At 37.3% G+C, this 26,673-nt stretch overlaps 2 protein-coding genes across 6 annotated transcripts; one reads left to right on the top strand and one right to left on the bottom strand.

Annotated features, from left to right (window-relative positions):
• Window positions 1-2,070: 2,070 nt before the first annotated feature.
• C1GALT1C1 (C1GALT1 specific chaperone 1) lies at window positions 2,071-7,095 on the top strand. The gene is made up of 2 exons (XM_014831361.3): window positions 2,071-2,293; window positions 4,401-7,095. The coding sequence occupies exon 2, from the start codon at window positions 4,406-4,408 to the stop codon at window positions 5,360-5,362; it is 957 nt and encodes a 318-aa protein (XP_014686847.1). The 5' UTR covers window positions 2,071-2,293; window positions 4,401-4,405; the 3' UTR covers window positions 5,363-7,095.
• A 3,536-nt stretch (window positions 7,096-10,631) lies between these two features.
• MCTS1 (MCTS1 re-initiation and release factor) lies at window positions 10,632-25,525 on the bottom strand. 5 transcript variants are annotated; one of them, XR_011499896.1, is made up of 8 exons: window positions 24,575-25,114; window positions 23,878-24,030; window positions 23,239-23,336; window positions 19,511-19,644; window positions 17,551-17,618; window positions 16,500-16,790; window positions 15,284-15,345; window positions 10,632-13,872 (listed from the first exon to the last, which is right to left on the bottom strand). XR_011499896.1 is itself a non-coding variant. In XM_044763528.2 (6 exons), the coding sequence occupies exons 1-6, from the start codon at window positions 25,192-25,194 to the stop codon at window positions 16,709-16,711; spliced, it is 546 nt and encodes a 181-aa protein (XP_044619463.1). In that variant the 5' UTR covers window positions 25,195-25,525; the 3' UTR covers window positions 10,632-16,708. The 5 variants fall into 5 exon arrangements, 2 of the variants coding, with proteins under 2 accessions (XP_044619463.1, XP_044619462.1); XR_011499895.1 differs by having other exon boundaries at window positions 15,284-16,790; XR_011499894.1 differs by having other exon boundaries at window positions 10,632-15,345.
• Window positions 25,526-26,673: the final 1,148 nt, after the last annotated feature.

The raw sequence follows: 26,673 nt of genomic DNA, 5'->3' as shown, positions 1-26,673 counted from the left end.
TTTAATTTCTGGGGGAGAGATTATAAGAAGTGGGTTTGCTGGGCCAAAGAGTATACATATTTTTAATTTTAAAAGATACTAATTGCATGTATTTTTAAATTAGGGCTACAATGTGGAACGGTGTTTTTTAAAAATGCAGTCACCTAACTACAAGCCAATCATCTCGCTAACTTTATTTCAAATGCTAAGTATATTTAAGCTCTGCTTTAAGCAGAGAACTGGGGTTCTTAGACAACCTGTTATTAACAGTGCTTTTGGTGTTGAAAATGCCGTGGTTTATTCTGCATCGGAGCACCCTGTATCAATCCTCCCAGTCTGGCATACCTTCCTGTACTAGAAAGAAGCATTTTAAATTGTCTCCCTGTCGCTGTCTCTGAATTCTGAGTGCCATTTCTGTCTATCCTTCCTTGGTCCCTTTTTGCAGGGAGAGACTGGTTCTCTGCACTCTTTAAAAGTTTATTTATCGCTACCTTTTCCTCTTATCCTTTTTGTCCCTCTAATTTTAAAGATCCCTTTATTTGCTGTTCTTCAAATTCAAAAGTAAGAAATGCTTGCTATAAACAGTGAAACAATGCATTATGAGGGTGTATAAAGACAAAGCCAACCACCTACACCGCAAGCGCCTGATGTAATCAATACAAACAGCCTGCTGAGGAGCCTTCCATACCTCTCCCTGCTCATACAAACAGATCAAATGTATGTGCACACATATAAAATTTTGTTTGTTTTCACCAAAGTGTAATCATACTATACACACTATTCTGCAACGTTTCACTTAACCATGTATGTACACATATATACATACATATATATTTATATATATGTGACAAGAGACAATATATATTATTTAACAAAATATAGTGGAGATACTCTGCAGTCTTGAGTTTCTTTCCAGTTCCAAAATTCATTTTGGTATTCCTTTAGAGAATATACTACCATTATAATTATTTGTAATAAATTGTGAATGTCTTTCTTCCCTGCTAGACTGAGAGCTCCATGAAGGCAGGGGGCTAATTTTGTTCACCACTATGATCTCCAGAATTTAGGGTAGTGCTGCCAGGATAGTAATTGCCTAAAATCTACTTGTTCATTGTTTCAGTGCTTCCTGAAACCTTCAGTCTACTTAAAACTGGTCTTCACCAATACTACTGAAATATACGTGTCTCTAGGAACTCAGGCCCAATGTTATTTGGATGGAACCTAGAGACAGCACACTTTAAATATTTGTAAGAATTTGTGCTTTTTAGCAAAAACCCCTCTCTGCCACAAAAATGAATTTTAAAAGACAGATCACGTTTAGCGGAAAGCACTTGGAATTAGGAGACCTGGGCTTCAGAAAGCTCCTTATCCTTTCTGGTCCTGGTTCCTCATCTGTAGCTCTAACATTCACTAATTCCACAAATATGTATTGTCTACTGCGTACTGGCACTAGGCTAAGAGCTAGTGATACAGGGGTGAATAATAACAACCAACATTTAGTGAATGCTTACTCTATGCTTGGTCTTTTGCTAATGGAGTCATATGCACCGTCTCATTTAATCTTCTATGAGATAGCACTACTGTGTTACTTTCTGTACTTTACAAAGGAGGGAACTGAGGCATAGCGAGGTGAAGTAACTTTCCCAGCATACCAAAGGACGCGGTGAAGACAGGACTGGATTCCAGACAGTGGGGCTTCAGATGCCATTCCAGTAACCATAGCGAATCTTCGCCCTCATAATTCGATGACTATTTCAGTGGCTTGCGTTTTGGTCGCAGCCCACGAGTACTGGGTGGAGCACCCTCTTGTCAATATGAGGGTGCAATGACGCAGAAGTGCTTTACAGAAACCACTGAGGGATCTGACACAAATGCAGCAAGGAGCAACGCTCTACCGCGCTCCCGCAGCCTCCACATCCGGAAGGTGAAGGAGTGGGAGGCGTCAGCGGGTCGTACGCGTGCCTCTCTGAGCGTCCCATTGGATACACGAAGGCGTGCGGGCCACACCAGCAGGACGCGCTTTTCTGAACTCAACAGGGGGCGGGGAGAAAGGGCGCGCTGCGTGCGCACGGGCCCTTCTGACGTCGGCGCCAGCCGGCGGCTCCGCCTGCTCCCGGGCTCGTGTGCCCCGCCCCGCTGCCCGCGCCGCCGCGGCTTCCACTTCCTGGCCCTCCCCACCTTTAGCGAAACCAACGAGAGGACACCGCCGGCGTCTAGAGCAGCCCCACCAGGAGCCTAACCGAGTGGCGCGCGAACGTGAGAGGAGAACCGTGCGCGGCTGCGCTCTCCCGCCCCTGAGCCGTTGTAGACGCGGGTGAGTGTCGGGGCGTCAGCCCGCACCTTGAGCGAGCCCGGAGCGGGCCGACCCTGCCCCTCTCCTCGGAAAGGCTTGGGCCCTGGCCCATTCCCAGCATGCTCCGCGCCGGGTGCCAGGGCAGGTGCAATGGGAGGAATAGTCAGTAGGGGAGACTGAGAGCCGTCTTCCTGGAGGAGCTCCCTTGGCCCCTCAGGGTCGAGAGGTGACTGTTGTCCCTTTCACTTTTTCTCTCAATTTCGTCCTTCTCCCTTTTCCATACTCCACGCCAAACACCTTCACCTTTTAAAAAGATTCATCTCAAAATCCACTCTGGTAGTTTCTGCCTCATTTGTGCCCGTGTGCAGTTTTAAGTTTCCCTCTCCTCTGCACCATGTATGCTATCATGTGCGTCTCCAGTGCTAGATTTTTTTGCCTCCCTTGATGGGAAAGAAAATCTTAGAATAATGTGTGCAAATGATCCATGCATGAGTAGTATCCTCGTCAAGAAGAAAGTTCTGGTATACGTATGCTATTATCAAGCTAAGAGAGACGAGTGAGTTATCATATATTGGCCAGAAATAACGAAAATTGTGTAATATGAAATGCCAAAATCCTATGTAAATTAATTTTAGAGTGCATCTGACAATTCTGATATTAAGCAGAGCTTGTTTCCTGTCAGTTCTCTTTTCCTTCTTAGAGCTGTGGTTATTGACCAGGTTCTGTGAGTCACACAGGAAAACCATCCTGTCTCTTTCCCCCCTCCCCATCCGCACTCAGGAATTACATCTGCCAAGCCATTCCACAAGTTGTCTTTCTAGTAGAAGTCAAAATCCATTTCCTCTGGAAGAAAACTAAGGGATGGTTTCCTTGTAGCAGTAAGATGATGTTGGGTGCACCTCTCACGTTCTGGTTAACACATCCCACATATGTTTTCCCATTTGTAGAAAAACAAGATTATTCAGTAACTCATTTATTAAATTCTCAATAATATTGTTAGAAGCACTGTTGATATCATTTTTCTGTAATAGAAAAAGCATTAAACTGATGTCAAGAAATCTGATTTCTAGTTCAGTTCTGCCACTGACTAACTGTGTGACTTTGGGTCAGTTACTTAACCTCTGTGGACCATCTGTTTCCCTATCTGTAAAATGAGAGAAATGACATTAGGTAGCTTCTAAGGCCCCTTTCAACTTTAGCAGACAAAGGGAAATCTAAGTAGCTCAGTAGAACATTCCTTGTGGAGATAGAGGGGAGATTGGGAAAATCTCAACAGTTGTATTTAATGTTGGCTTTTCTTTTAATTTCTAACTGAAATAAAAGTGTAGACTTTTCTGTTTTTTACTTCCCCAAAGAATAAGAACATGCCTTTGGGGGAAATAAAAATGTTTGTTAATGGTCCCCAGGTATGCCTGTATTGACTTAGTTCTCATCCAAATAATTTAACTATTTTCATTATGGGCATCAGTTATGGAATTATGGGATACTGTATTGGAAACCATTTAGTCTTAGAAACAAAAAGGTAAATATTAACATATATGATATCAATCTTAAGAAACTTGTTTTAGATGTACTCAAAACACCCAGGGACAGCAGCCATCAGTTAAATAAAGCACTAGGTTGAGAACAGAAATGCCAGCGCAGATACCATTGGTGACTTGCCAATTGTAAGTGGTTTTATCTGTTCAATTTAAGGTTTTGATGTAAAACTCCATTTATATATACAGAGATATTTGAATAATATAATGCAAGTTTGTGAAACGAAATTTCTTTAAAGAGAATGATGGACAGACAGCCTCTGTAACATTGGTTTCTAAGGTTAATGCTTTGATTTAGTATTGGTTAATTAAATCTCCATAAATGCAGTGTAAAAATAACCTCTCAGAAAATTCTACTGCATAGAGGTGTTACTGCAAAGTTCCAGTTTATACCGAATGGTAATCAGATACCATTGGAAGCTACAGATTCTTAGACTCCTTGGTACTATATGGAACTAACTTGATTTCAAACTTGGAAACCTTTTTTTTAATGTTAAGAGAAAAATGTAAGTATACAAAGAATACCAAATCAAATCACTAGATTGATTATTTTCTGTTATGTATCCTAAGGATCTTTTTCTTCTTTATAGGAAAAATGCTTTCTGAAAGCAGTTCATTTTTGAAGGGTGTGATGCTTGGAAGCATTTTCTGTGCCTTGATCACTATACTAGGACATGTTAGGATTGGTTATGGAAGTAGAATGTACCACCATGAGCATCATCACCTACAAGCTCCTAATAAAGAAGATATCTTGAAAATTTCAGAGGATGAACGCATGGAGCTCAGTAAGAGCTTTCGGGTATACTGTATCATCCTTGTAAAACCCAAAGATGTGAGTCTTTGGGCTGCAGTGAAGGAAACTTGGACCAAACACTGTGACAAAGCAGAGTTCTTCAGTTCTGAAAACGTTAAAGTGTTTAAGTCAATTAACATGGAAACAAATGATATGTGGTTAATGATGAGAAAAGCTTACAAATATGCCTTTGATAACTATAGAAACCAATACAACTGGTTCTTTCTTGCACGCCCCACTACGTTTGCTATTATTGAAAACTTAAAGTACTTTTTGTTAAAGAAGGATCCATCACAACCTTTCTATCTAGGCCACACTGTAAAATCTGGAGACCTTGAATATGTGAGTGTGGAAGGAGGAATTGTCTTAAGTATAGAATCAATGAAAAGACTTAACCACCTTCTCAGTATCCCTGAAAAGTGCCCTGAACAGGGAGGGATGATTTGGAAGATATCTGAAGATAAGCAGCTAGCAGTCTGCCTGAAATACGCTGGAGTCCTTGCAGAAAATGCAGAAGATTCTGAAGGAAAAGATGTATTTAATACCAAATCTGTTGGGCTTTTTATTAAAGAGGCAATGACTAATCACCCCAACCTGGTAGTAGAAGGATGTTGTTCAGATATGGCCGTTACTTTTAATGGACTGACTCCTAATCAGATGCATGTGATGATGTATGGGGTATATCGTCTTAGGGCATTCGGCCATGTTTTCAATGATGCATTGGTTTTCTTACCTCCAAATGTTTCTGATAATGACTAATAAATTAAACAAGAGCACGTACATGATGATGGTATAGGACATGTGTTGTCATTATTTGTTGTAACGACTGCATATCCAACACAGCAGTATTTTTTTTTTTTAATTTGGTGACATTGGTTTAATCACACATTAAAGTTGAGTAATACATTTTTAAATAGGATGGAGTTTTTTCCTTAAAACACATGAAAATTTCAAATGTATTGGAAAGAAATGTTTTAAGAATAATAATTTTGCAAATAAGGGATATATTTATAAATATATTTATGTGATAAATTCTAAATTATGAACATTAAAAATCTGTGTGGCACATATTTTTGCTGGTTGGTTAAAAATTTTAACATGTCTTTTTAGCTTTCTAAGATGTGCAAATGAAATCTCTAGTTGTGAATTTGTGATTAAAGTTAAACTTTTAGCTATGTGTTTTTATTGCCTCTAATGTTGGTTTATGTTCTAAGCCTCTTTGAATGCCAATGGATTTGCCTTCTGAAAACATACAACCAAGCAACAAAGGAAACGTTCCCAACCAATGTTAAAGTGAAAGTTGAACTCTATCCCTGAGAGAAAAAATGAAAATTACTTATAAAAGTTAATAATTTTCCTGGGAGCTAAGTTAGGGGCGTTCCTTAGCACACACAATTTCAGTGTAACTCTCTGTACTTCTCTATGCAGATACTGAAGTTTGAATGGTGATTACGAAGAATGTAATATCATAACTGTGTTGTTTTCCGGTGAATCAAACTCTCACCTGTGGCTTGGATAAAAATGTATCAGTTGAGATTTATTTACTCCTGCTGGGCAAATGAGTCCCATGGAAGTCTCCTTTGAAGAACTTCTTTTGGCAGTCTGGCAGTTCCACTTACCTGAATTAAGTCTGTCCTGTTTTTTGTTTACTTGTTCAAATTCTGAGATTTTTCCTATGTTCATGGTTGCACCACATCCAGTTGTTTTTTGGTGTGGAGGCCTTAACCTCACCATTCACTTTGGCTTACCATACTATTTGCCTGATTTCAGTAGCTACCCAGAAGCTTTATCCAGTGGTGGACAAAATAGCTCCTGTGCTTATGAATGTGTGAAATACTTGGAGCTGACTTGTCCTATAATTGGGTCTACATGTGCTATAAGTCAGATCCATAAGCCTCCATAAGGTGTAAGACCATGACACTTTAGAGATCAATATTTCCTGTAACTGACCTCATGATGTTAATGGTCTCCCACAGCTTTTGCAAACTAGAAAGAGAATTTCCTCGAGAGGGCCTCAGGCTTCATCTTATTGGTCATTAGAGTAGTATGGAAACCCTTTGTTTTAATTTATCTTTCCTTATTGAGGCTTTTGGTTAAAATGAAGGGTTATTTTTGAAAAATAATAAAACCTCTTTATATGTTCTAATATATAGAACATATATCTTAGATATATGTTCTTAGATGCAATTACTACAAATCACATGTTCAGTGTGAGTACGATAAATAGTATCTCACTGAGTGTGACACCCAATTTATAAGTGTCACCTTGTCCCTAACACCAATATATTAAAAAAATGTCTACAGCATTTATCACCTTCAATTATATTCGTGCAGCAGGGAATAGTTGTAATAAATAGATCAGGGAATGCATTCCATTGCTTGACTTTGTGGTAGATGCTAAAGTAACAATTGCCTCTGAAACCAAATTGATGCTCTTGATTGTATTTTTATACATGAGTATTCCTTTATAAAATATTAGTTGTTGTAAATAATATACTGTCTCTTTGAACTTATTTGTACCCAGTCTTGTGGATAAAAATCTGAATCAGTAACATAGAAAATAGTACCACTGAGGCTGTAGTTAGAGATTTGATCACCATACATTTAAGAACTGAAAACTAACCCTAACCCCACTCTGTTATTGGGGAGAGAGTTGGGAAGATTGGAGGTCTAATGAAAATTTATCATGATTGTGATGAATATATTTTACACATGGCTAGAGGCTGCCATATTGGACAACACAAGTCTAATCAATTCCAGAAATGTGAGACCCACTGACTGGGATGTGAATGAGCGAAAACTTGAAGTTTCTTCTAAAAGTTGTATTTATCTTTCTGGTTGTCTTGAATGCTATGGAAATTCCAACCTCACTTTTAGCAGGCCCCAGGCCATCTCCTTGCGTGATTTCAATCACTAGATCTTCTTCTCAAAATTAAAACATTGAATTCAAAGCAAAATATAAATTAGACGCCTTGGCTTTTTTTTTCATGTAGCTAAAAGATTGCTTGTGTATCAAATCTGATTTATGACACCCAGATTTTTCTGCAATGTATTTAAACAAACCCTTGTTGGGCTTGCTTACAAGCAGGACACACCTGTATTAGAAAAGTTACTGAAAGCACAGATTCTGGTGATGATGTTCCACTAATTTTTCCTTCATTTGTCAAGAATATTGTGTTCCTTTTAGTGCCAGCTGACTTGGATTGATGCATTCAATGTATATCTGAGTGGTTAAGTGAAGAGCATGTGTTTGTAAAAGTTTAGCTTTCTTTTGGCATACAAAGAAATTCGGAAGTCTTTGCCAACCTCCCTGCAGAGGAGTCCCCCATAGTTTAATTAAAAATCATCACCCAGAGGCCGGCCCAGTGGTGTAGTGGTTGAGTTTGCACGCTCCACTGCGGCAGCCCAGGGTTCACAGGTTTGGATCCTGGGTGCGGACCTACACACCACTCATCAAGCTATGCTGTGGCTGCACCCCACATACAAAATAGAGGAAGATTGGCAAAGATGTTAGCTCAACGACAAGTTCCTCAAGCAAAAAGAGGAAGATTGGCAACAGATGTTAGTTCAGGGCCAAGCTTCCTCACCAAAAAAAAATAATTCCAGTATCATCAGAGATAAAAATACTATAAAGTACTTAAAGGGTAATGGGGAAAATGATTTGTTTGGAAAGTATGAAATGATGGTGTATATCTCAGGTCTCTATCATAATAAAGAGAAATCTACCTTTATTCACGTGAAGTCTATACACTATAATATTCCTTGTATATATTGAGTATCTATGAGCTCAACACTAGGCCTACCATTTTGTGGAAAACAAAAGGAGCCCAAACTCATGACTTATACGGGTTGTCAGTCACTTCATGTAAGCTTTGCATAACCAATAAAACAAGTCATAGTTTATTTTTAGAATATGGTGGTCCTTTTGTCTCAAAAGTCCTCAATTTGATAAATGCTATTTCTTTTAACCCACATAATTCCCATTTCTTTAGTAGTTTTCACTGATTCCATGCAAGAATGGCCACATTGGTTATGCTACGCCTTTGGCAATATGGCAAAAGCTTTGGCAGGAAGAGCAAGATCTAAAAATAAGACTCAGATTCTCAATGGATGGATGGGAACGAGGGAGGAAGGATAGCCTTAATATCTGACAGGCTTGCATTTGAAAAAAAAATAAGAAATGCTTTGATCTAGTGAGTGATTGATGAGACATCCACATAGGTACTCCAAGTGTTGAATAAATGGAGATGTTCTAGTAATCAAAACACCAGCCTCATACCATCTGAGGGGAAAGGGGAAAAACTGATCCTTCCTTCTTGATGGAAGACTGAATACTGGCACTGGAGATCTTTTCCGTATTTACCACTCTAAGGCACTCACCTCTAGAAGGAACCTTCAGGGAATACTGCCCATTCTCCATTCCAGTGCCATCCAATAGAAATAGAATGTGAGCTACATGTGTAGTTTTACAGTTTCAAGTAGCCATATTAAAAAAGTAAAGACACAAGTGAAATTACTTTTAGTATATTTTATTTAGCCAAATATGTCCAAAATATTGTCATTTCAACATGTAATCAACAGAAAAAAACTGAAATAGTTTACATTCTTTTTATGCTAAGTCTTTGAAATCCAGTATGTATTTTACAGTTACAGCAAAGGTCTAACCAATTCCAGAAGTGTGAAACCCCTTCCTCAGCAGGGGGCTGGCACGTGAACGGGAGAAAATGTGAAGTTTCTTCTAAAAGTCCTATTTATTTTTCTGTTTGTCTTGAATGCTAAGGAAATTGCAACCTGACTTTTAGCAGGCCCCAGGCCATCTCCTTGCATGAGTTCAATCACTAGATCTTCCTTCTCAAAATTAACTCATTGAATCCTCCTCCTCAAAATTAAATCATTGAATCCTCCTCCTCAAAATTAAATCATTGAATCCTCCTTCTCAAAATTAAAGCATTGGATCTGGAGCAAAATGTAGATTAGACCCCTCAGCGTTTTTCCTTAGATTATTACTGAACCAAACTCCTCCTGTCAATCATTTTTTTAATTTCCATAATGTTTTATCTCAAATAATCTACTTTTATTCTGTCTCTATCATTCATACTATAGTTACTAAATTTTAGTGTATTGGTTTATAAAATTTACTATTTACAAAACTTAAGCAACACTCAAACGTTATAATCAAATGCCGTAGCCCAGAAAACATTCCTAAAGTAGTTGTTGAAGTGCTTTGAACACTGACGGTATTACCATGGACAAGGGAGGAGCTTCTCAGACTGTCGTTAATTTTAATATTCACTAATCCTTTTCCTCATCTATCTTTTGGATATATTGATAATCTCAAAGCAGCTACCAGTCCTGCCTTTGCACATTACACTCAATACTTTCATCTCCCCCACTTCTTAACTAACCCTCCCCCTTGTATCCTTCTCTAAAAAAATCCAGCAAAGGCTTCTAAATGGCATAACCCTTTAAATGGCCACAAATCACCTGGTGACTAATAATAGCAAAAGTTCAGACCTCAGGACTGAGTCCAATTTCAAAAGATTCTTCCAGTATACCCTTGCTGATGAAGAGGGAAACAAAAACATTCCCTCAAAAGCACAAATAAGACACTATTTGCAACCCACTCATCGCATTCAAATCCTACACACATTTTCCCACTGTGGAACAGAGGCTTGGCCAACTTATACTCTCTAATAACTCATAAACAAAGATAGTGATGCGACTGTGGGCTGAGGTTAACATTTTATGAAATGAGGGGAGATTTCCTGTAGAACAGGCTTTGCGACCAGGCAATTCAAATCCCAATTCTGCCATTTATTAGCTATGTATCTTCAGGAAAGTTACACAACCCCTCTGGAGCCTTAGTTTCCTCATTTGTAAGATAAGAACTAAAATCTACCTCAAGGAAACATGGTAAAGATTCAGCTTAATATGTCAGTTGAGCTTGTGCATACAGTAGGTGCTCAGGGAATGTTATTCCCGTTCCCTCTTACCCATTTGAACAAGAGTAGCACGTTACACAGTTAAATATGTATCAATCCTTTTTATTAAATATCTTGATAAAATATTGGTGTGAATAACAGCTGGTATTGAATATTCAAATTCACAAGGGAACTCCTTAATTAATAGTTTTAAGATAACATCTGTGCCATACACTAAAACAGCTCTTCCTCAAACAGCTTTTTTATAAAGTAAATATTTTTTAAGGAGAAATTCAGAAGTTGCTTTTAAGAACATTAACTTAGAACACATTCCCCTTTCACGGCAAATTAGACATTATTGGAGCCAAAATTGCCCAAATTGGTATAGTTTCTATCTCCTTTACTTTAATCAAGATGTTTCTCTTTATATCAGCAAAAACCACTGCTTAAGTGAGACTCCTGCATTCCCATTAAATGCATCTGGGCATTTGGTGCTTGAGCGAGAATTGCGTTTGACAACACGCAGAAGCTAATGAGGCCATGTGCCTTCTCTCAGACCTCTGCACTTGAGAGGAAGAAAGCGGAATTACCTTGCGGACTCCTTTCAAAACATTTTAGAAAATATAAAATTTTCACCTCGTAAAACACGACATAAAATAAGTGCAGTATGTGTCCAGGTTTTTACTACATTTAGCCCCTAGTATTTTTAAAACAGAATAAAGCATTGCCACTGAAAAATATTTTCCAGTCATGTGCTTTTTGAAAGTTATTTAGGAGATAGATACTAATTTGATGGGTTAGAGATTGCTGTTATCCCAGTAAATGAAGCTGTTTCTACTCCATGTTCAAATACATGTCAGGTTGAACTTTCTTAAATCTAAAATGCTGACAAAAGCAAACTTTAGAAAGAACTTAGTCATGCAAAAGCATACTTTCTCCTAATCCTGGATAAGTGAACTCTCTAAGAATGCTGTCCAGAGCCTACAGGGTGAAAAGGACTCTCCTCCCATCCTCCTCACCCTGCCCAATCTAGTCCAGATGTTTAAGTGCACAGTGAGTTTTGGCTTTAAGAAATGAATTCTGAATAGGACAGCATGAGAACTGAGGAAAGCAGTATCCAGACTAAGAAGTACATAAAAATCTTCCAGATCATGAGAAACTAAAAATGTGTTAAAACATCAGTATGCAGGAACAGACCTTTCAAGCCCCACTGATAGGGAAGCAAAGCTAGAAGAAAGGGCATGCTGCTTTTAAAAGTTGTCTCAAATTTAAGCTCATTCAAGGACTATTAATAACCTAAATGCAGTTTCATCACAAAATCATCTTATCGGTTTGCAGGTTTCCAAGCCTCAGGACTTCATCATGCATCAACATAGAAGGACAACCCCAGTATTTGGGGACAAAGACAGAAAGTGTCCCCTTTTGAAATAGAAGTTGGTAAGAATAAAACTTAATTGCCTAACCTCAAAAGTCTCCCCAGTATGGCTTTCCCTGAGGCAAAAAGGGAACTGAGTTTGATTTGTTTTCAAGGCATATGTTTGGAGAAATGGCACTTTCTCCAAGCAAATGCTGAAATAATTTATTGCTTAAAACAGTCTTGGAGGCTGGCCTGGTGGCACAGCGGTTAAGTGCACACGTTCCGCTTTGGCGGCCCGGGGTTCGCCGGTTCGGATCCCAGGTACGGACATGGCACTGCTTGGAAAGCCATGCTGTGTTAGGCATCCCACGTATAAAATAGAGGAAGATGGGCACGGATGTTAGCTCAGGGCCAGTCTTCCTCAACAAAAAGAGGTGAACTTATGGCAGATGTTAGCTCAGGGCTAATTTTCCTCAAAAAACAACAAAAAAACCACAGTCTTTTGCTCACACGCTTGTGAAAATGAGAAATTACTTATTTCACCATAAGAGATTAAATGACAGTTAATAGTTATGATTGACAATCAAATCTTATGATAAAACAAAAATAAAATTAGAAGAAAACAAAATTAAATCTTTGTATCTTTTAACGTTAGGGTTTTTCCCCCATGGTAGAGTTCTGAGAACACTTACAATGAACTGGAAGGGAGTCAAGTGAATGATTATGCCTTAGAAGTCCTCCATATTCACATATTGGCTAAAATTAAAGTATTTTCAAATTGGGGAATGGAACAAAAGCAATAAAAATTAGGATGAAGAAATCATGATTTGCTTTACTTTTAAAATGGGACCTCAAAAATGTGTAAGAGAGAGCCAGCCTTGATGGGCTACTGGTTAAAGTTCAGCACGCTCCACTTTGGCAGCCTGGGTTTCTTTCCTGGGCATGGAACCATACCACTCATCCATCAGAAGCCGTGCTGTGGCAGTGGCTCATATAGAAGAACTAGAAGGACTTACAACTAGAATATACAACTATGTATTGGGGCTTTGGGGAAGAAAGAAAATGTATAAGATAATCCATTTAATTATAGAATTGGACAATAATGAGGCATGTCATTCTGTGTAACAACTAGAGTTTTAAGTAGAAATTATTTCACTAATCTTTTATTTCTCAAAGTGTTCAAGGATAAAATTTGGTGTTAGTTTTTCACTCTAAGAGGCAAATATTAATACTACTAATTAGTTTGGATGTTTTTTATCTATTTTTCCTCCCCATGACCTGTTCTAATGAACATTATATTAGGAGAAATTCCAGTGAATCATCTCTTCTATCTCTTTCCATACATAAATTATATTCTCCAAGAGGCCAGCCTCTTAGACCAACCAACCAACCTGCCTAACAGTCTCAACATAAATTTAAAAACTGGTTCTCAATGCCGTTCATTCATTCCTATTCTGATGGAGTTGTAGTCCTTTACAAGTACTTAGTTTTAGTTTTAATACAACATTAAACAAATTGGTATTATAGTTCATTATATCTACTCATTCTTTTATCTGCTATAAAAAAGTAAAGTATACATACAAAGTGTAAAAACATAGTAATACAAAGTATACATTTACATGCATCAGTCTCCATGTTGACAGTCATGATTTCTTTAGGAACTACTGCTGAGACTGGGATATTAAGAATACAATTATATTTGAGCTAATTTGTACTGCCTTAATACAGTTAATAACACATTAAACATTAAATGTTCTAAAGGGCTTTCAAAATATTTTTTAATGGCCTAACTCTTACAGGTTATTGAATAACTTGGGTAAGTTTCTGATTGCTTGAGACCTCAGAAGTGATGGTTATATTGACATAAGATGCATACATTTTCATTTTGTTTCTTTCATTATAAATCAGTTTTAGTGGATACTCCTTTAGAAATTGGAACATTTTGAGTTTCCTGAAGAGCCTCGAGAGAGAGATTCTCAAAATTAAGGAACCTAGATAAACAAAGTTAAAATGTTTACCACATTTTGTTTGGGTATACATTCATTTCATATTCCCATTAATATATAATCGCTACATTATTAATATTCTCATGAACAATAAAAAATGAAATATTTACTATAATGAAATACTTCTGCAAATACTCAGAAAAGGCTAGATTGTAGGCTGACTTAACACAAAATTAATTTTCAAACTAAAAATGAACTGAAGACACAATGCCTCAGAGAAAACAGGCTCCCCCTGTATTCCTGCTCTTAGGAATGTGGGTAAACTAAGTTTCCTTTAAGCAGAGTGCCCAAAGAGGCTGATATATCTGCTAGTTTAACCTGTTTGAATTCGCTTCCCCGCATGACCTAATGTTTAGAAACTGACCAGGCTCCCATGTGTAGAGTGACACCCCTGTTTAACACCACGACCTGAGGACTCAGATCCAGGGGAAGCAGGAAACATACATATTTAGTCCACATCACCAAGGCAACACAGTCAGTGTACCTCGGTATAGTAGAAAGACAAGCACTGATGATGTTGTATATTTTAAAAGTGTTCCCTACACCCACCATAATAGTGGTTAGAAACAAGGATAAATTATTTCAGAAACCCAGGAATTAAAGGTTTTAACTTCTTTAATATGTGCGTGTGCTTTGTTTTTCATTGCTAACACTCCATAGGCAATCTTGGTCAATTAACATTAATCTTAGTAGTACCAAAAAGAAAGGTTCAAGGTTTGGTTTGGACATAAATGACCTATATATTCTCTTTGTAAGAATATAAGGAACTACAGGCTTCAAATAGGGTGCCTCATCCCCTAAATGGGGAGACATACGAATCTGAAACCAGTAAATCAGCATAAAATGAGACTATCTAAAAGATGATTTATAAATGTATTACTGATGAGACTATTTACACTTTTATCCACCAGGAATAAATAATATAATATGATAAGTTGTAAAATATAACTGTCATAACAAAGGAAAATATTCTACATAGAACTTAAAAAGGATATAGGAAGTAAAATATCAGAGCACCTCTACAGCTTAGCAAAGAGAGATTTTGGCAGACATAAGCATTCTAATTGATGATGAAGCAGGATAAATTCTCTAAACCTTACGCCAACCCAGATGAAACAGTCCCCCAAATTATCAACCTTCCTTTGCTCTTATCCATGTTCACCAATAAACTTCCTGTTTACTAATTGCTTACTCTAAGCAGACTTATCACTATAATTTAATACATTTACATTCTAATGTGGGAATCTCCAAGTCTTATAAGTTTCATTAGTGGGAAATAGTTTCTCATTCTGAGGATCAGACCCTGGATCTATAACCTTCACCTATGTTATTTCTTGGGAGGCCAAGCTGTAACAGCCAGCCAAATGGTCTCTCTCTTTTTACTATCCACCCTCACCTTTCTCACCAACTTCTAACTGTAACACAGGTCACCACAATCTTGTAAATGTCTGTATCCATCTGAAAAATAAAATCACACGTCATATATTTGTAAACAACCAAATGAAGATGGCTGAGACACTAGAATAACAGCAAAGTTATTAGGAAGAAGGGCCTATTATCACTATATAAATTCACCATATAAATTCATAACTGCTCATTTAACTCCCCAAACAGTTTACTGTCCTTACTGAAGTAGGTCATGGCCTTCATATGCCACTTATGATAGGAGATACACATTCTTGGGGGAATACAGTGGGGACCCAAATCTGGAAGTCCTGGGCATCTGTGTAGTAAGATTTTACCTGGCTTCAAGAGAAGGCACTAAATAAATTGAACCTGAATCTGATCAAGCCAATCTGTTTACAGGCTATACATGGGCATAAAAACAAGTTAAATTACTTTACAGTGATACAATCAACAAAATACAGAATGTGGGAAGAAACTCTATAAGACAAAACTAGATTTCTTAAATAATTAATTTAAAGGGGAAAGGGAGGAGGGGGAACTTACAGATTAAAAGAGACTTAAATAAATAATAACCAAATGCAATATATGGACCTTGTTCAGTACCTATTTCTAGCAAACCAACAGTTTAAAAAAATTAAACGAGAGACAATCAGGTCCTTTTGTCACATATTTGAACAGTCTAGATATTTAATCATATTAGGAAATAGTTAAATTTTTTAGGTGTGATGATGGTATTGTGGTTATGATTTTTATTTTTAAAAAACCACTTATCTTTTAAAGATACATATTAAAGTACTTATGAATGAAATGATATATCTGAGATTTGCTTCAAAATAATCAGGGAGTGGGCTGGGAAGGAGTGAGATATAGATGTAAGATTGGCCATGACTTGATGCTGGGTGACGGTATGATACAGAAAAGGTCCATTATACTGTTCTCCCTATACTTTTATAAATGTTTGGAATTTTCCATAATGAAAAGTTCAAAAACAACAACAAACAAACAAAAAACACATACAAAAGAAAAGGGGCCCTGAGTTAATGGAATAAAATTCCCGCTCTAGCTGCCCAGTCTAGCCCAATTAAGCAGTTAGATTCTCTGGGGGGTCAGCCATATACTAGCAACTTCCTTTACCAAGTCCTGCCCTTCCTCTTACATCATTAGTCTAAGAAAGGGCATTAAGTTGTCTGAGTTTGGTTACTTACCAGATACCTCTTAATGTCCAAGTTTGTTACTCAATTTTAACTTGAGTTTAAGAAAAATTAAAATAATTTTTGAAGCTAACAGAATTTTAGCATCTGTTGCATTTATTCAGCATAACCACAGAGGTACTGTCTTCATGCTGTCACACACAGACACAAACACAGATACAGCACAATATCCATATTTAGCCCAAGTGCATTTCTTCTGAGGCTCATTTATATGTCTTCATATGCCACAGCCCATCATTTAAATAATGGATATTTTCAATGCCAATTCCTTTGTTGACTTTCTCACTGTAGAAGGAAAAAAGCACATAAACATACTGTTATGCATTTTTATAGGCTTACTCACGGTAAATATAATTTAAAGTGCATTGCTATTTTGCAATTATTGAGCCACATGTAGGGAATTTATTTATATTACACATTATTGTCTACGTTAAACTACATTACTCTGCTGCAGTTCACATCTTAAAGTGACTCTAGTGATCTGACTAGTGGGTCTATAGAAACAGACTAATGATGTCACCATACCAGGAGAACATCAAAGTGTTACAATTAACCCTGAAACTAAATTAATAGGAACACTTTGGTCATCAAATGAGTTACAAAGTTTTTAAATATGTTGACTATATTTTGGCAATTTATCTTTAATATTTCCTTAATATTCTATACCACCAGCTCAAGATATAAGATAAATACTGTGTGGTGCTGAACTATGTCACTGTTTTAAAAACTAGCAGCAAAACATCTTTCCCTCCACCCAATTTAAATCATACTAAATAAAAAATTCCTAAAATACCACATACATACATATAAAACAGCTGTGTTGGCACACGAGTTCTTTTCAGGGTACTTAAGAAAGAATGCAACCTGGAGACAAAATAGGTGGCAATGACTTCCTAAAGTGTTAGGAAAAATCAGAAGTGAGGCTTCTGTGCTTAAATATTTGTAAGATGTGGTATGAATGAGAGCAAATTTCACCTGTAATTCTGATGCTTCCTGCATAGGTTACCCATATCTCAAAAGCTAAGGGGCCTAACATGAGACTTACATATCTTCTGCAGACATCTTCATGACTCCAACACACAGAGCATGCTGTTTTCCTTCTGCCATGATTGCCTGAAAACACACAGCTAAGAAAACTATTTATCTATCAAAATGCCTGGGAGAGGGGGGTGTCAAACAATAATAATCTTACTAGTTAAGCCACTTTGAACCCATTTTGTATCCTCACCTAGACCATTAACTCCTTCAGGGCAGAGACCTAGGAGATTCTGTGGGCACGCTGTAAATACTCAGTAAGTGGTAAATGAATTAATCTAATAATCATTCTTGATTTTTAAGTCAAATGTTAATACTATAACCCAGTGCCAACAAAACCAGAATAAGTCATAAAAAAGGAGATAAAATTTCTTACACGTGAATATGAAAAATTATGAATAAATATCAATTGTTCCAGTGTTTTAATCAGTGAATGATGGTTTTATGTAAAGTACACATTAAAACAACAATTATATCCCCAAACTATCTTTAAGAACCCAATGTAAGTTTCAACCTTTCTAGAACCAGAATGTTCTTGGTTATCATTTGAAGCATCTAGAATGTTAAACACTGCAGCACGTACTTTAAAAAGTAAAAGTTCAAGGGTACACAGTACCTCTCTGTACTAGTTTTGTAACTTTCTAAAAGTCTATAATTATTTCAAAATAAAAATTATTTAAAAAGTAAAGGCTAGATACTGGGAAAATCTTCCATTTAAGAGAAACTCCAGAACTATAAACTTACCACACTTAAAAAAACCATAAACTTGAAAGGGTAATCTGTCCTCACAGAATACTTTTTTCCATTGGTTTTCAATTCATTCATTCAAATGTTCCACAAATATTTGAGCACCTATTATGTGACCAGTATCTATGTCAATACAAGCTGTTTCTAAGATATAAACATACAACTTACACTAGCCCTTAGATGTAACTGCCATAACAGAGGGCATCCTTCTTGTGAACACAGGACACATTCTTTTTTTTTTTTTTTGAGAAAGACTGGCCCTGGGCTAACATCCGTGCCCATCTTCCTCCACTTTATACGTGGGACACCTACCACAGCATGGCGTGCCAAGCAGTGCCATGTCCACACCCGGGATCCGAACCAGCAAACCCCAGACCACTGAGAGGCAGAACGTGCAAACTTAACCACTGTGCCACCGGGCTGGCCTCGGGGACACATTCTTAAACCGATTCCAATGGCCCGCCCACTCTACAATGATTTCCGCATTCCCACCAAGTATGGTTCCTTTTCTGAACCTGACACAAATGGCCACCTTATCTATGACAAAGAAGATGTCCTTTTGTCCAGAGTAGTTGACAATAACCTATTTAATCTACATTATAGCTGAAACAGCACGGTAGAAATGGAAATAATGCAGAATTGTTCAGCAACATTATGAGTTGAATAACTCCTTAAGGACTATCTGGGACTAACATTTCTCTTTGAGAAAACATGTTCTGAGCCCCAAACAACCAACTTAAAATGAATTTTAAAATAAAAGTTGGGGATTGCTAATATTTCCCAATATCCACTTCTAACACCCTACCTAGTGCCTAAGTTCTTTTCCCTTTTGAGTGCTTTTCCTCCAGTGTATCTGGGTAAGTCAAATGTCATAGCAGCAAACTGATGTCCAGAGAAGTGATCCAATCATATCATATACATCCTCTCCATTAATAATCAAGAGTTTTATACCGTGTCCTGAGTCTGATAACATTGGGCCTATCTGGGCTGAAATGCAGCTGGGACTCTTTTATTACTTGTTCTCATTTAACTTCTAAAATGGGACATAATCTAGTCTCAAGAAATAATGCTACTTCCCACATCTTCAAATGTAACCAGAAAGGCATGAGACAACAGTAATCTCCAAAAAAGTACATCTGATGTTCTCTTGGATGACAGATCTTTCAGTAACGACAAGAATAAAATGAATACATTTTTCAACAGTTATAGCCTGGGAAGGATACAACAATAGTATCTACTGCAGCAGGGTAAAGTTTAGCTCCAGGAGAAGTTAAGCCTGGACACATGATATTTGCTCCACTGAGTACAAATTTGATGGCTCCTTTATCAACCTGTTGGTGTGGCAGGATAAAAGGATCTAGAAGAAAAGAAATACATTACATATATTAATAAGACTAATGACTCACAGGAAAAGGCAAAGGACATGAACAGATATTTCCCCAAATTATAGTACTCTGACAGGTGCAAAATAAAATGGAAACGCCATCCTTCACTAATCAAATTGGTAAATATTTGTAAGCAATTTCCAATGCTAGCAAGAATGTAGGAAAACTGGCATTCCCACATACTGCTAGTAGGCTTACAAATGGGTACAACCTTTCTTTAGGACTATTTGGCAAGATGTATTAATAGCCTTGAAAAGGTTCAAACTCTTTGACTCAGTAATTCTACTTCTAGGAACTTATCCTAGGAAAACATGAGAGATGTACAATATATTTAGGTAGAAAGATATTCACTGCAGCACTAATATTTACATCAGAAATAAACTAGAATCAACCTAAATGTCCAACAGTAAAGTAAGAGATAAATGATTTGAGGTATGTCTATAATATCTATATAAATAGAAGCATGGTTTTGGAGAAAATGCAATCACTTGGAAATGTTCATAATATAGTGTTAAGAGGAAAAAGCAGAATAAAAAACTACCAAAAAGATCAGTGGTTGCTAGGGGGTGGGGGGAGGGGATAAGGGAAGGAAAAATAGGCAGAGCACAGAGGATTTTCAGGGCAGTGAAACCATTCTGTATGGTCCTAAAACAGTGGGTAGATAACATTACGCATTTGGCAAAACCCACAGAACGTATAACACAAAGAATGAACCCTAATGTAAACTATGCTCCTTGGTTAATAATAATGTATTGATATTGGTTCACCGATTCTAACAAATGTATCACACCAATGCAAAATTTTAATAATAAAGGAAGGGGGGAGAAGTATATAAGAACTCTGTACTTTCTGCCCAATTTTTCTGTAAACCTAAAACTGCTCTAAAAAATAAAGCCTATAAGTTAAAAAAAACTAACAGAGAGGCCAATTTAAAAAAGGAAAAAAATATACATTTACACAGATACACACACACAACACAGGAAATAACTGGATGGAAGTACACTGATATACTAACAATGGTTATCTCTAGGTCATGGGAATACAGGTGACTTTGTTTCTGTATTTTCCAAATCTCTAGAATGAACACATTCCCTTTGTAATCTTAAAAAATTTATTTTCCTGTGTGTATGTGTGTCTACAAATGATTCATAACCTAACAATTAAAGGATCCCTGAAGGAATTAAAACAATGACTGGGGGAAAAACTTTTTAGGGTTCTCAGGGCTCTCTAGAAATAATAACAACAATAATGGGTAAAATTCATTCATTTTAATATCTTACCACTAGCCCTCCCACTAGTCAGAGAACAAGTAAGTCTTTTTCCTACCAAGACTACAAATTAATTTAAACATGGCTCCAAATTAATATAAACATCTTACTGATAAAAAGGAACCTGAATGAATGAATGCATTTACTACTCACAAGCCATAATTTGTTTTCTAGATCTCCATCCTCATTAGTATCTTCCCTTTATAATGATGATGATGATCCTGATCATGATGATGAAAATAAATAGTAGTAGTGGACATTTATTGAACAATTACTACAGCATGATAATGGCTATCATATATTGAGCACTTACTATGTCCTAGGCATTGTGTTAGCTGCATTACATGCACTATCTCATTTAATCTTCACAATCCTGGGAGATGTAATATACAATTGTGTCCATTTTTAAAGATAAGAAAACAAGGCTTAAACAGGTTAAGTGACTTGACAAAAGTGACATGCACTGAGAATCGAACCCAGATCTGCCTAACTCCAAGCACATACTTTTAACCACCATATTATCCTGCTTCTTGCACAAGAATAACTTTAAGATGTTCTAAAAGTTTGTTTCCCAGCAAAATATTATTAAATAGGAACATCTTTTTCTTCTAATTTATTATGAAAATGTTTAACATATAGAAAAACTGGAAGAACAGTTCAACGAACACCTGTGCACCATCCACTTAGACTCAACAACTGCTCATTAACACTTTGCTATATTTGCTTTACCTCTTTCTATTTATACACATACATTCTTTCCCTCTACAATTTGAAATTTCAGAAATGACGCTTCACCATAAATAAGCACACATCACCTAAGAATAAAGTCATTCTCCTACATAACCACAATACTAGTATAATACCTAAAAATTTAACAACAGTTCTATAATATCATATTATAGCTAAACCATATTCAAATTTTCCCCAACAGTCCCAACAAAGTCTTTTATATCTATTTTGCAGAGAGGAGGAGTGCTTGAATTTTGTGTTTTTCAAACCAGAATCCAATCTAGATTCATGCAATACATTTGATTATTTTGTCTCTGTTCTCTTTTAGTTGAGTAGGAATTAATGTCATCAAAATGTCTTAATGTTACCAAAGTATTTTCATTTTAAACATTTTCCCATTGCATCAGGACACTTTCTCTCCATTGTGGTTTTTTTAACCTGATGAAATCAATACTTAATCAAATAATTGTAAATATTCTTTTATAAACATTAAAGTGCTTCACCTCTTTTAAGACGTGCCTAATAGCTTTACTGCTCCAGACCTCTGCTCCACCAGGTAATTCATAATTTATCTCCTCTTACCAAAAACCAAACTCATTAGTTAAGTCATCAATACCACCTATAGAGCCCGCCAGTCACTCCCTTTCTGCCTCTTGGCTAGAATACCAGATACATACTAGTTTGAAAAGCAGAAATTTTACTTCACAGTTAAAAACTGCTTGTGCAGGGGCCGGCCTCGTGGCCGAGTGGTTAAGTTCGCGCGCTCCACTGCAGGCGGCCCAATGTTTCATTGGTTCGAATCCTGGGCGCAGACATGGCACTGCTCATCAAACCGCGCTGAGGCGGCATCCCACGTGCCACAACTAGAAGGACCCACAACAAAGAATATACAACTATGTACTGGGGGGCTTTGGAGAGAAAAAGGAAAAAAATAAAATCTTTAAAAAAAAACTAAAAACTGCTTGTGCACTGGGACTGTATCTTCCCTTGGATTTTCTTTTGTAATGTACTCAATCTAACAACATGCAAAGGTGGATACTTAATAAACATTATTTTGTTTCATAACACCTGACCTTGGCACTCAACTAACAATAACTGGGACTCCCACAATTAGCCAATGCTTTCCCTTATACAGAATTATCTCTATGAGGCAAATCTAGATACAAATTTAAAAGAAAATGCTCACAGCATTTATCATAGTTTGGGAATATATATTTGTGTAATTATCCAATTGTTGTCTATTCCCCCAACTAGACTGTTGACTTCAAGGGACAGAGACCACGTCTGTCTTTGCTTCCCATCACATTCTGAGTACTTAGCTCAATGCCTGGCACATAGTAAGTTCAATAAATATTTGTTGAAAGGATGAATGAATGCTCTTTCTTGGGCTTTCTGGAATGCATGATGAAACAATTTGCATTTTTCAGATTTACCACAAGATGGGGAGTCATCTAAGTTTTATATTCCATATTACCTAGTACTAATAAATAAGTTAACTACCAGAAGTCACTTTCAACACCTTTTTTGTCTCTTCATATCCCCAAATACATAATTTCTAACAAGACTTACATTTGTGAAGTAACCTTAGGGTTGGATAAAAAGGGCCTTCTCTTTGTCTAAAAAATAGTAACTCTCCGTTTACTGTAAGGATTTCTATATGTTCATGGCTGTAAGACAAATGTCACAAAATACCAAGTTAGATATTTTCTTTCAAAAATGAATATGCCAAACATCATTTAAATAATGTATAATATGAAACATGCATATACAGAGATACAGCAAACTTTTAATTTCAATAAAGATATGGGTAAAAAAACATTGTTTAAATTGTTTTACCTACCATATCAATGCAGTAGGAAAAAAGAGAAAAATATGACCTACTACTATTTTACTTCACATTTTGTTATTTTAATTTCACTGTTAGATAATTCAATAAAACAAATCTTTAAAGTATAAATGGAAATAAATTAAATCCAATTCTAAATAAAAACATCTAACTCTTTAATAAAACAGTACACAAAGCCACATTTTTCGCAAACACAGAAAAACATTTGAAAATACAAATATTGATGTTTTATTCTATTCATCTACTCCCACAATTAATCTATCAATAGTTAATGTGAAAATAACTCCATTTTTTATGAGTGCAATCTAATTATACAACATTCAGCTACTCTGAGCTTTACATAGAGAAAAATAAAGACTTACCATCGCACTATTTTGACAGGATCTTTCTTAGGCATGATTTGATTAAGCCATGGTTCAATAACTGGAAATTGCTCTACCAATTGGTTCTTAATACCCTTTATAACTGAGGTCTTCAACTGGATGCAGTTGGACACATTTTCTTTTTCATCGAATCTGCCAAATGATTTTTGCAAGAAAAAAAGGCATTTCTAAGAAGACATATCAGAACAGCTAAAGGTATTGTTTTAGTCATCTATTCCCAAGCAAGTATTTAGATGCCTAAAATAATTATGAAATGAATTGTTTTTAAAAATACCATTTCCCTTTTATTCTGTCCAGCACAAAACCAACGTCTTAATACACCATTAAAATAAGCTGTCATGTATACACAATTAGTGGGGGTAGGGGGAGAATATGAGGCATATTTCACATTATAATCTGTAATCAGCTACACAAATGCCTTTCCTGGAAAATCTTACTCACTTCTACCCAGGAAGAAACAAAGATTCCCATCTAACAAAACCTGTGTGAAAAAAACAAAAGAAAACAGAAAACCCCCCAAGTGTTGAAATACAAAAGATCAACCCAAATGTAATACAGAAAATCGGCACCTGTTAGGCTATGTAATCTGCCGAGATTTTTTAAAAAGTGATGATGATGATGATGATTTCTAAGATCCCTATTTATTTTTGCTCAAAATGTCATGCAAAAAACCCACCTTCCTTTGCCCATTTTCCCCCTTTGCTTTTTGTGTCTACCAAATCTGGAAGGCAAACCGACTAGGTAGGTTCCCAAAGACTTTTTGTCTTCCTTACACTGAATAGCCTATAAGGCAATCACGCTATTTTTAAGCCAAGGTTAATCTGGCAGCTAGGCAAAAGGCATGACAGGCCGCTTGCTTCCTTCCTGTCACCCAGACTCCTTCACTCCCATGACCCAGGAAGTCAAGCCTTCCCTTATCCAGTTCATAACTAATAAACACACGGCACTGAGTGCAGGGCTCTCCTCTCAGCTAAAGAGGATATGCCCCTAAATCACAGCGCAAGGATGTAATTGGTAGAACCCTAGGAATGGAAATAGGACTGGAAGAGGGGGAAAAAGAGAGGCAAGGAGAAAGAAAACAAGTGTGGGAGGTCCGAACCCCTATTGAGGATTAGGGATGGGAAGCTTAAAGAAGTGTTGCAAGTGAGAGCATAGTATTATAGAAGATCTTAGGGAATAAGGATGGCAGGGGTAGGGGAGAGAGAAATAGGATCTTTGCTCTCGCCCTCTTCCCCACCCCCACCGCCTTTGTGAGCAGCCGACGGAGGCCACAGCATGTCCTTACTTCTTGAACATGATCCAAGGTGAAGGGGGCGACGATAGGGAAGGGCCCGGAATGGGGAAAAAATTGAATTAGCAAGGGTCAGGCAGATCCCCTTACACGAGGAAGGCCGGCACTGACAGTCGGAGCTGTTGTCGTTTTCCGGAAAGGGAGACAGGCAGCCGCACTTTACGCTTCTCAATGAAATTTGACTACTTCCGCTCCTCTGAACACGTCGGCGCTTTTGCCGCCCCTTTTTGGGCTACCGATTCCTCTCCAGAGCGGATAGCTCAAAGGGCGGGACTTGAAAAGGAAGAACAGATAGAGCAATCGTCGTAGTTGCAGGAAGAGAAGAATGGACGGGGCGGGGAAATCAAGCCAGGCAGCATTTATGGCAGTTGCGTCAGTTACGGGTTCCTCAAAGGGTCAAGATTATTCCGTGTTTCGCTGCTACCTACTCTTAGCCTAAATAATTTTTTAGTGGAAATGGTTTTTGTGCCCTGAGGCAACCGAATGGATTGGTGCTTAAGGACCAGCATGAACTCAGGCAAGCCTTATGCCATCATGTTAATGTACTCGTGGGCTTGCCAAATTTAGCAAATAAAAATGCAGGACACACAGATCTCAGTTTTAGATAAACAATGAATACTTTTTTTAGTATAACTATACCTCGTGCAATATTTGGGACATACTTATACTAAAATAATTCCTTGTTAACTGAATTTAATTGGGCGTCCTGTATTTTAATCTAGCAACTATATTCACGGGCCACAGTGAGGTGACCCCATAGAATTATTCACTAGGTTGCCGTCCCCTGCCTCACACCCATACCTATCAAGTTGAGCTATAAATGAAGAGAGGTAATCTCCTTGAATGATAGAATGGCCTCTAGGCGAGCAATACTAGACTAACTTGACTGAAGAGATAACAGCTAAAGAATCACGGTTTACTGATGTAATTTTAAAAAGGAGAAAGAATCAAGGGTTTTGATCGGCAAAGAAAGCATAGAAAAATACACAAACCTAAACAGGCGCTACTCAAGCGGTGGGGTGGATGTGCCCTGACCTGGAAAACTAATACACCAGCCTCTCCAGGGGAAAATACTCTATACTGGGGAAGATGGGAGCTTGGAGCAATCATAACAAATGCTACTATGTGTTTGAACTGTACAACTAACTCACCTTGCCTTGATTCTACAGTAGCAATAATCTTCTGATTATAATTTAGCTTCCCATGACCATCTGCCTGGAAAGAATTTACTGTTTTCAAATCAAATCTGCATGAACAATAGTTTGTCTTTGTAAATTAATAAATTGACATCCTGGTTTATACATCAGTCTCTTGTGAAGGTCCTTAGCGTGAATCCGCATCCTCAGCATCAATCAACTCTGTGGCATTTAGAATATTGAGTTTATGAACATGCAAAACTGAAGCCCAGACCCCAAGCTATGATTAGTGCTACACCGTTGGGCTTCTTGCCAAACAGCTTTCCTCTCCTGGCAACTCTCACATCG

This window comes from Equus asinus, chromosome X (genome assembly GCF_041296235.1).
Source record: "Equus asinus isolate D_3611 breed Donkey chromosome X, EquAss-T2T_v2, whole genome shotgun sequence".
Taxonomy (NCBI): domain Eukaryota; kingdom Metazoa; phylum Chordata; class Mammalia; order Perissodactyla; family Equidae; genus Equus; species Equus asinus.
Note: the sequence above shows the minus strand (reverse complement) of the source record. Positions and strands in the feature narration are given on the sequence as shown.

Excerpts from the sequence above, each read along its gene's own strand:
- C1GALT1C1 (XM_014831361.3), top strand. The coding sequence starts at position 4,406 with ATGCTTTCTGAAAGCAGTTCATTTTTGAAGGGTGTGATGCTTGGAAGC.
- MCTS1 (XM_044763527.2), bottom strand. Across the intron at positions 23,337-23,877 it reads CCTGTCAAAATAGTGCGATG|CCATGAACATATAGAAATCC; the intron begins GTAAGTCTTTAT and ends TTTGTCTTACAG. Across the intron at positions 17,619-19,510 it reads CTGCAGTAGATACTATTGTT|GCAATCATGGCAGAAGGAAA; the intron begins GTATCCTTCCCA and ends GTGTGTTTTCAG.